Below are 10,719 nucleotides of genomic sequence, written 5' to 3'. Positions count from 1 at the left end.
CTCGAACCAAAACACCGCTGACGCTGAGCGTCGAACGTTGACGATGCAGCACTCACGATTCGCGAGGTCTTGCAATATGAAGAGGGGAGAGAAGGGGGGAGATCAAATTTAATTAAGAGCAGAATACCGAAAACCCACACACGCACTCTGCTGCACCTATATATATATATATATATATATATATTATCGTTTCAATAACGAAAGTTGCAGAATCAGCTATAGAATAAACGCGCGCGGAAATCGAGGCTTCAATGGCTTTGTGTACATGTGTGAATAAACACGCGCGCGCACTGCGTGCCAAGTCCAACGTGTGAAGGCGTTGAAAAGAATAAGCGAGAAGCGACGAAAATTCAGCCAGAATTCGATATTCGATTGTAGTACCTCGAAATTCCGCAATTTCCTTACGAATCAAAGTGTGCAGACTCGAGAGACAGTACTAAAAAAAAAATACCGTCGAATTTTCGTCGGTACGAAATATTGGAGGGGAGAAAATTCGCTTGCAGTGGAAAAGTCAAGCTTGTCTCCGGCGAGGTAAGGGGAAAGAGCCGGTAGTGGTCGGACGAAGTAGAAACGGATCGAGCAGTGGAAAAGGTGTTGGTTCGTATCGAAATGTCAAGTATAGTAGGATGGATCGTTGACAATCGCGAACGGGTCAGCGAGTAGAGTGCACGGATTCTCGTGTGGCTGGCTCGACGCCGGTCTATATCCCGGTAGCGTTCGCGAAGGAACGCATTGAGTGAGAGTGGAAGGTAGAGGAAGGGGGGTGGTAAGGGAGGGAGAGAGACCAATAAGAAGAGGAAGGGTCGGAGGGTGCTGGGGAGTGGGAGTGGGGGAGGGGGTGAGTTACGGTAAGGGAGAGGGTGGGAGGGGGGAGAGAGAGCGAGAGAGACAGAGAGACGGAGAGTGACGCACGCGAGGAGGCGACGGAGGGCCAGGATCTCCTCGCTCGCCACTGTGAAAAGAGAGGGGGTGGAAAAGGCGAAAGGGGAATTTGAGAACGAGTGGCGAAAGTGAAGCGAGGAGAACCGAGAAGAGGAAAAATCAGTGAAGGAAGGAAGGAAGGAAGGATCGCGTGTACTTTGCCATCTGGTGCCTTCCGGTCTAACGGACAACGTTGCATCGTGGCCTGTGTATAGTATCGAGATCGATTTTATCCAATGCTCTTTCCATCCCTCCTATTTTGGCGAGCTTCACCCTACTAGTAGTCATTCGACGACAAGTCCGGCCCGAAACAACACTCCGGAGCATCTCTCTACTTCCTTGCTCTGCTTTGCTCCACTCTGTATACATATATATTTATATATATATACTCTCTGTCTCTCTCCCTCCCTTACTCCCCCCTCTCTCTCTCTCTCTCTCTTTTTGTCCACCTCTGTAAAACGTGTAATCAAATCGAGGAAGAACAGTGTTCAGTCGAGTGTACGAATAATCGAAGAAGAGAGGGCAGTAAAAAAGAAGAAAGAAGAATCAAGTGGAGTTATTCAAGAGAGAGAGAGAGAGACAAAACGAGGCTCGAGAAGAAAGAAGAATCGAAGAGAGAAGAGAGAAGCGAAGTAAAAGTGGAAGCAACGAAGCACAGACGTGGGGGATGTGAGTGGTCGATAGTTAGGGGGATAGAGTGATAAATAGAAAGAAAGTAAAAAAGTGTGAAAGAAGCAGTGAAGCAAAGTGGCTTCTAGAACAGATAAACAGCAAGTATTTCTCATATTTTAATGCTCCCCCAGGCACTGCACTTAAATATATCGATAAGAGTCGACAGTTGTTAATAGCACCATTTATGTCGTCACTATGTTTATTACATAAATATTTTCTTTGATCGAAACACACCCTCTTTTCTGGTGTTTGGCCATGTCTGACGAATGCGATTACTTTCTACTTAAAATTAGAGTTCTCGCACAATGCCAGCAATATTTCTGCACAAACCACTGCAGCAGCTCGTTTTTCGCGCCCTTTTTTTAACTACACCTCCCAGTCGCTCTTGTCCGGTTCTTGTATTGTTGTTATCGGGACGAACCGGGGGGGAGGGGGTGATCAAAAACACGATAAACCACTGTACACCCCTCCCTATATATATAATAGCGTCTATCGGTTTTTCTAGTGATTTCGGAGCACCTGTTGATACCTTGCCGGTCGGTGTACACACAAATACACACAAATCCGGAATCACCCTTTCGCGCAAAGATTATATCAGCGCAACCGAGAGCAGTCGAATTTCAAGCATCACGCGTTTATCGGGATTTCCGTGTTGCGCGCTCATCCTGGAGCCACGGTATTCCCGATCGAATTCCGAAGACCCAGGATCGTCTCGAGCTAATTCCAGAGCGAACGGAGAAGCACAGGAAAATCCAGTGAGATTAAAATCTACGGGGGGCTCAACGAGAATTTCACGGGATTCACGTTTTACATTGACAATTTTCCAGCCGAAGAACCACCTCGTTCCGATGGTAAAATCCCTCGGGAGCAATTTGTAAACAGGATCAGCTGACTGATAGATGGAACTCGAAACATAACTTTCGAATTTATGCAATATTGTTAAACTTTCGTGATTTTTACGTTTTAATAATTGCCTTTGTGTGAGATATATATAAGATTGTAACTGAATGATGTATTCAGGAACCTTCAAATTAACTTGTAAAGCGTCCTCACCGAGACGCGAGCTTTTTGCACCGCAACGCACAATTTTTTATGATCCACTTTCGAGCACTTTTTGCACCAACAGTGTATAATTGTAAATAATAGAAAATTTGATCCGGCGAGGAGCGTCCAGACTTGGATTCATCGCAGGAGAGAAGAAGCAGTGGACGTGGGGATTCGAAAGACCTTGAAAAGACAGCAATTGGAAGGTCCAGTCCAGTAAGGATTTTAAAGTCCTTGTGGAGCGAACCAGTGAAAACAGCATGGGAATCCTGTTTTTGAGCCAATTTCGCAGAGGGGAGGAAAGCTTGAGGGATATTCGTGCTCGATGGGCACTCGAGAATGTCCTTGAAGATCCTCTGCAGGACAAGCTTTTCAACTTCTTCGCGAACTCCTCGTGGAGGTCTTCGTGGTCGTCGTTCTTATCTACGTTCAGCATCCCCTTGCAGTCATCGATACTACCAAACTCGTTTGATGATCTTCTGGACGTTTATAGCTCTCTTGACACGTAGTATTCGTTAAGTTAACTGTTTGTGTTTGTGTGTGTGTGTTATCTGCACAAAATAGCACCTCAGGTATTGTACAGTTTATAAATTAATTAATAATATAGATTAATTTTGTTGTATATATGATATTATTGCACGCACCATTTTATCAAGCACCTCTTTGATCTGTCTCTCTTATGGCCACAGACCTCGAGAGCGTCCCTAAAAATTTGTTTGATTTTCATTAGGCTAGTAGTACGAGTCAATAATAAATGGCCTGATTTCAGGACCTCGCTCATCTACACCTAACACAAGCAAAGTGGACAAGAACAACAGGATCAAGAGCAAGCCTAATTTTCCATTAAGGACTATGAAGATATTCAATCAAACGACGCATGTGTGATATAATAGCCCATTTAAGTAGAGAAGCTCAACGTTCGAGTAAACGGGAGAGAGATTAAGCCACAAGAAGGAGGGAAATCTAGTGTGTTCTTTGAGAGAACAATTAGCTAGGATATAACATAGAGAGAGAAAGAGAGTCTGACGATCAGTGGAAAATACCGAGCTGTAGATTTCTCTACAGCCTGAAGAGAGAAAGCTGTGCATCGAGTGGTCAACGTTTTTGTGCCTGGTGTGCTAGTTGTAGCTGTTCTATATATATATAAATATATATATATATATATATAAATATATATATAAATATATATATATATATATATATATATATATATATAGGGTTAGCTGTACAAAGAAAGGGATAGCAGAAGAAAACTAGAGTAAGAAGACTAAGAGAGGTTGGAAGAAATTTGCAGAAGAGAAGGAAGAAAAAAGGAGAAAAGTAGAAAAAGTAGAGAGGGTCAAAGAGGAGCTAGACAAAGAAGAAGATATTATTAAGCTCAAATTCTATTGAAAACTCTCACTCGTTTTTCAAACGATCAACTCGTGTATCCGCATAGTCTTCTTCTACCCTTCCAATATATTACGTTCTATCTCTTCTCTCCCTCTCTCTCTCTCTCGAATTTTCGATCGTCGTTTTACTCGTAGAAGAGAAAAAACTATTTAGCGTAGTAGAAAAATCAAGCAAAAGTCGGCCTAACTGGAGCTTAATACGCGGACGCTTTAGAATCAAACGCTGATCAACAAAGCAGAACGGAGGAGGATATATGTATATGTTGAGTGAAGAAAGCAAGAGGGAAAGTTTGTTATCACTGGAATAGGTCAATTATATAATCGAAGCTCAGTGATCAGATCGGTGTTAGACCGGTCGAGAAGTATTAGTGAGAGTTTCAGTAGAGCTAGAAAGCTAGATAGATTAGATAGATAAAGGGAGAGGGGTGAGAGAAATTAGAGGAATTAGTGATAGAGGTGCGAAGGTCTCGAGTATAAATTAGAGCAATAGAGTAAGGTTGATATAGGAGGCAGGTAGAAGAATAATAAGTGTAGGCGAAAGGGCGATAGCTGGAAGGGGTAGGCTCGTGTGTATAAAGGTTAACGAACGATAGAAAGCCAGTAATACCTACACATATATATATATATACATAGCTGGATAGGTATCGAGAAACAGAAGAAAAGCTTGAGGGATTATAAAGAGCCTTGGAAGTGTGGAGAATATCGAGAGAGAGAGAGAGAGGGTAAGGAGCAAATAGAAAAAGTAGTGGAAGAAGAGGAAATAAAAAAAGGAAGCTATAGAAAAAAGAGAAGAAGAAGAAATAAGAGAAAATAAAAACGAAAAGAGAAATGGCGATCTACGTGATATGGCTATTAACGTTCGCAGGATTTGGATGGGCTCTGACATTGGGGAATCGACCAGTTGGTGGTAACGTGCACCGTGCAGGATTCCTAAGAGCTGGTCAGGAATATCCTTATGGCGTGAGCTATCGAAAGGGCAACGAGTTAAATTCGGTTGGGGGTGGAGGTGGAGGGGGAGGTAAAGGGGGAGGGGGGACTGGTAGCAACCTGTTGCACCTAGGCAGGACGCATCCTTACGGGGGCTCTCACAGGGACGAATTATCGGATTGGATGGTCTACAACAACGACGGTCCTTCGGTCTCCTCGTCGAGGTCCCCCACGAGCGTATTGATCGACGAGATAATCGGCGAGCCCCGGGAACTCGAAAACCTTTTCTTCGCTCTGTCCCCGGCGGTCCTCAACGTCCTCTATCCGGAATACCTGACCTCTCCGGGTCACCAGCCATTCGTCTATGACGACGCCAGTCTGATTGGAGAACATCACAACAGGGCGAGGAAGCAACAGCTGGAGTTGGCCAGCCTGGGCCATCTGGTCAGACCTGCCAAGAGGATACTGGACCTTCCAGCGGTGCTCATGTATGGACCGGAAGCCAGGTCGTCCAACCTCGATGACCTCTTCGGCCACAGCCCAGCTGTCTCTTTCTCCACGAGGAAATCTGCTATCAGTAGTGGTACCAGTGATGGTAGTAACGGTGATGGTATTGGTATCGGTGGTTCCAGCAGCAGCAGTGGTAGAAGTAGCGCTAGTGGCAGTGGTGCTACCAATAGTGGTACCAGAGGAATCAGTAGTAACGTCAATATGGGGTCGGCCACCACATCCAGTACGACCGCCAGGAGCATCAAGACTGATCTTAGTCTCGAGCGAGCTGCGGATTCTTATGGCCACGATGTTCTTGGCCAAAGTGGAAGGTTCTTCCACAGGCCACTCCTCTACGAGCCGATTCAGATTCCGTCTGTGGCTGCTTCTTCTTCCTCCTCATCAGCATCGTCGTCATCGTCGTCATCGTCGCTGCTGTCGAGCTCCGATTCCTCCAAGATTTCACCTAATAAGAGAAATCAGATGGTTCTTGGTAGAAGAAACGGACTTGAGTACGAGGATGCTTCAGCTCCGGTAGCGGCGCACAATCAGCCAGGGTCATCTTCTTCATCTTCGGCGACCTCTTCAGGGTCCCTCGAAGGTGCCAGCATCGCATCCCAATTTATGCTCAGATCAGCCAGGGGTAACCGACAGTACGACGTGCCCCAAATAGGTGAGTGCTGATTTTTTGAGTATACAGGTCGCGACAAGGTCATTTGCGTTTTTTCATCATTAATAATATTTTTGTCTCTCTGATTACAACGCTTCAGGTTTCGCTCAAATCGGTGAAGTAGTTCTCGAGATATCCTTTCTTGAAATTTTGAATTGTTTCGAAAAATTGGCGTTCGTTGTATTTGTTGAATTTTAACGTGGTTTGAGATACTTCAAGACTGTTTTATGAATCTCGAAACGTATGGGGCATAGTATCTTCTCATTTTTAGCATTTTGTATGTATATATGTACTGTACGTAACACAGTGCTTGAAAAATAAAAGAGACGCACGGATGATCCATGACAAGAAAGCAACGAAAGAATCTTCAGTACGTTAAAGATTAAAGCTGCCTTGAAAAATCCAATCTCTCATCCTTATCAGTCCGTAACTTTTCAACTGTGAAGATTAAACCTGGGGAAAAGGCAAAATGCTGAAATCTCCGAGAGATATTTTTATGAAAGGTTTGAACTTTTAAGATTATTAGCTTTGTCACACTTGAGATGTCCATGAAGTAATCGGGAAAGTATTAGACCGTCTTGCGGGATCGTAATAAAATTTTCTTTAAATTTCACTTTTCACTACTTTGACGTAAAGTGCTATGTTGTAAAATTTGCTACGAGTCGAGCTACTCGAGTTGGACAGTATTGCTAGTTAAAGAAGGTTATATTTTTTAACCGTACTTTACTTCTTCTCTTCTTTTGACTTTCATCAAGCGCGACTCTTTAACCGATCGACTAACTTTGACCGATCAGCTTCTATTCGCTATACAGATCAAATTAAGTGAGCTGCTTTCTCAGAAATTTTTGATTGTTTATCTTGGAATCTCATCATTTTTAGAGACTATTTGATAGCCCAATCGATCAGCTGGTCAGATTTTATTGAAAAGTGAAAGGTGCAAGATAAAATTTTCAGTTTTGTGTAATTTTTCTTTCATACCCTATATAAATCTTATACACAGTCAATCATCGTATCCTCGCAGGCTACTCTTGAGATTGCTAGAAAATTAAAGTTCCATCTTATTCGTCGTAGATTGCAGTTATACATATAGCAGCGAAAAGTTTTGCTGCAAAGTTCACTTCACGAGTTTCTGACTGCTTCTCTATAAATATAAATTAACGTCTGACCAGTTTCAGTCTTTTCTCCTTAAGGAGAATGTCCAACGTATATACCTTGGTAATATTACCAGGCAAAAGCTTTTAATTTTCGTAATACACCACAACTATAAATTGAAAATGATAATGACTCGTGCTTTATTATTTCTCATCCCTTTGGGTAAATTACTCCTGCTTCTCCTTTCATTTCAATAATCAATCTAAACTTACTTCCACCCCTAACTACATACCCCACATTTTCCACTAAAAAAATACCTTCAAAAATTCGATTTAAAAAACTTAAGTGCATCACACAGTGGGACCCCCGTAGCACGAGATTTAATAAAATTTGGAAACGTCGGAAGTGGTATAAAATAAAAATAGCCCGGCGCAATATTCGAGCGCCGCCACTTTCTGAAAATTTGTTTAAAGCGTGAAAAAAATCAACGAGGCGTGGCGCCGTGGTAAAAACGTCGAGGAGTGACAGAAAAAAAGGAAAAAATTCAGAGGGAGGTGTCGTGGGTAAAGGCGTCGAGGAGGGGGAAAATCAGAGAGATGCGTAGCGTAGTGGTAAAAACGTTGAAGAGGAAGAAAAAGGCAGCATTCGAGTAAAGTTATTCCCGCAGGATTAAATTGCGTTTAACGCGACGTTCCTTTGCACTTTAAAGTATAATATATAAGCTTCGTGATAAAAGCAACAGGCGGAGAGTCAAATAAGAGAGAGGGCTGGTGGGAGGGGGGGGGGGGGGGGAAGAAGAAATAGGAAGGCCAGTAGACTGATAGAAAGTATAATATAAAGCTGGGATGAGAAAACAGTGTAAGAAAAATCTCTTGAGTTTTGCCTCCTCCTTCCCTGGGCCAATCTTATTCGCGTCATCGGTTTATCCACTACCCTCACCCTCGCCACACCCCCACCCCCCCATTTCTAACACACGTAAACACACACCCACATTTCCATTCACCATACTTTTGTCGAGAAGGAAACGTTCTCGATTTAACAAGAATTTTATATGAACCCCCTCCCCCCTCACCCCCATTTCTCTAATCCTCCGTCTGCTCCAGGTTTATTTTTAGCAAAGCGTCAAATATTTTTATCTCCCTTCAACGAACTCTCCAATGCCACTCCACGCTACTGGGACTCGTCGCATTCATTTCAATTTAGCCTTCGTCAAACCTCGTTGGTTGGCTTCAAACGAAACAATAAAAACTCCTCGTTTGTGTCCTCCCAATGCAGAAAATTCAGGGGCGTTCCAATAATAATTTCCCCTCGTCATTCGTTTCGTTAAAATCTTCAACAAGTATACGATGGAACGAGTGCCAAGAAATTTGCGTAAAATTTACGTTATCAAATTTCGTACAGCTGACGAATATTTGGGCGATTCGCAATGCTTGCAATGGGACTTTAACGAGTTAATAAAATATTTTATGCGTGCCATATTAAAGTAGATGGGTCGCGTTTACTTTGCCAGCACTTTTTTTCGTCCTTATAGATTTATCGTGTTCCTCTCTTACACTAGGATTTTTGTTAACTCTTTTAAGGTGATTATAAATATTTAGTAGTGTTGAGACAACAACGAATTGCAAATACAGATTTTCGCTGAATTTTCTTGGAAAAATATTTTTTTTTTTTTCAGTAGTAATGATGTTCTTTTTTTATATGACAGTATTTAATGTTACAACTGAACATTTTTGCAATAAGCTCTTTATTTAAGTAAAAATATTCATATGTTATTAAGATTGCACCAAGATTTAACCACTGATAGATTTATATTGAAACTGTTATCATTTTGTAGTAAATATTTTCAACGTATTATTTCTTGATGCTTTAGAGAATACGTAAACATTCTGGGAAGCATAAGTTTAATATTAATCGAGAGCAACAGGTGGTGTTACTACCTTCATCGTGTGTTAGTTGCATCATTGTTTACTTTACCATTCACATATTATTGTTTGCACATCTATATACGCTTTCAAATCATGGTAGAAAATTCCAAGTGAAAAGTACAGTGCTATCACACAGATCAGGTTTAAGAAAACTTCATTCAGCCATTTTAAAACAATTGTTTCAAAATAATTTTAGTTACAAACTACCCTACCACTTGTTAAACAAGAAAAGTTTTACAAACATCCGTGGATTATAAATAACGAGCTATAAATTGTTAAATAATTCTTCTATAAAAAAATCATTATCAATCCTTAATTAATATTTTTTAACAAAAGCCTGTAAATTATTGTACAACTTTTCACAGAATATCCACCCCAATTTGTCAATTTGGGATTGGCATTCGTCCTGTATATTATATTAAAACGTTTTAGGAAATGAATAGAGTTTTTCTAAAGTTAATCGTCGGTAGAGGATGAATTTAATTTGCAAAATGGAATGGACGTTTCAACGGTCTTGGTGACTATAAATGAATGGTTCGCTTCATAGCACGTTTCAATAGTTTATTGCAGGTTTCACGCGAACCAATGTTCATTTTGATCATCGAACTAAAGTCGTTATAATTATACACGGATCATTTTTCGCCACCCCCTCCCCCTATGTATGTGTGCAGGTGTGTGCAACAGGTGTATTCAGTTTTGTTCTATATACGTGTGTATGTGCATACCGTGAATAAAATGAATTACATTTTCACCTTTGTAGCCTAAGCAATTGCAAATTAATTATAAATTTAAATTATCGTCCAAAATATCAACACTCGACCTTTAAATATTAATAATTATTGATCTATTCGTCTTCATCGATATTTCTTATATCGAAAACTATTTTCTGTTACGTAATGGCATACGTGGGTGGTATTAAATCCACATATCGATTAACTGGTTCGATATCATTTCTCGCTTCTGCCAATTAGCCTCGACAGAGATAAATGTTCTGCATACACATATGATGGAACGCATTTTTATTACTGATAATACACTGCATTCATTTTGGCCGAAATATCATTTCACCCTTTTTGCTTGTCATATTCTTAAAGCTTTTTTTTATTCGGTACAATAGCAGGCGAGGTTGCTTAATTAATATTAACATTACTTTTTCTGTTTTATTTATGATTAATTTGAAATATTAATATTTGCTTCATTAAAATCTGAAGGTTTCTGATTTTGTTATTTCATTCTTGTGTTTGAATATTCTATCTAATATTTTTTTAGTTATCTGTATATTATTAATATTAGCCATGGACGAGGGTCAATGACCTTTTTCCGGCTTTACAGTTTTTACTTTAAAAATATTGTTACAAATATTATTATAAATCGAATAAGAGACTCGCGTTTATTTTATTTTAGACGACTACAGGCTTGTAAAAACAATTTTCCAGCAGCGAAAAATAATAAATAGTAGAATGAATCATTGTTTCCTGTATTTATCTTCATCTCGGTTATCCAGTTCTTGTAAGAGCAAATAGAAAGCTTTGCACTCAAATCGATTAGTTTTTATTAAAAAAAAGATACACGTTTCTTAAAATAACAA

The 10,719-nt window shown here is 40.6% G+C and overlaps 1 protein-coding gene across 2 annotated transcripts in view; it reads left to right on the top strand.

Annotated features, from left to right (window-relative positions):
- The first annotated feature begins 973 nt into the window (after positions 1 to 973).
- LOC136776946 (uncharacterized) overlaps positions 974 to 10,719 on the top strand; it is a 28,668-nt gene continuing 18,922 nt past the window's right edge. Inside the window, exons 1-2 of one of the 2 annotated variants that reach the window (XM_066732887.1) lie at positions 974 to 1,691; positions 3,407 to 6,117. In XM_066732887.1, coding sequence (XP_066588984.1) covers positions 4,857 to 6,117 — 1,261 coding nt within the window. In that variant the 5' untranslated portion in view covers positions 974 to 1,691; positions 3,407 to 4,856. Of the gene's footprint in view, positions 3,210 to 3,406; positions 6,118 to 10,719 lie in introns of both variants that reach the window. The other variant, XM_066732888.1, reaches the window with a different exon arrangement.

The sequence above is a fragment of the Prorops nasuta genome, unplaced genomic scaffold (genome assembly GCF_024137725.1).
Source record: "Prorops nasuta isolate Cenicafe-Biocafe unplaced genomic scaffold, Cenicafe_Pnas_1.2 PNAS00010, whole genome shotgun sequence".
NCBI classification, from domain to species: Eukaryota; Metazoa; Arthropoda; class Insecta; order Hymenoptera; family Bethylidae; genus Prorops; species Prorops nasuta.
The sequence above is the reverse complement of the archived record's forward strand: the minus strand, read 5'-3'. Positions and strand labels throughout refer to the sequence as shown.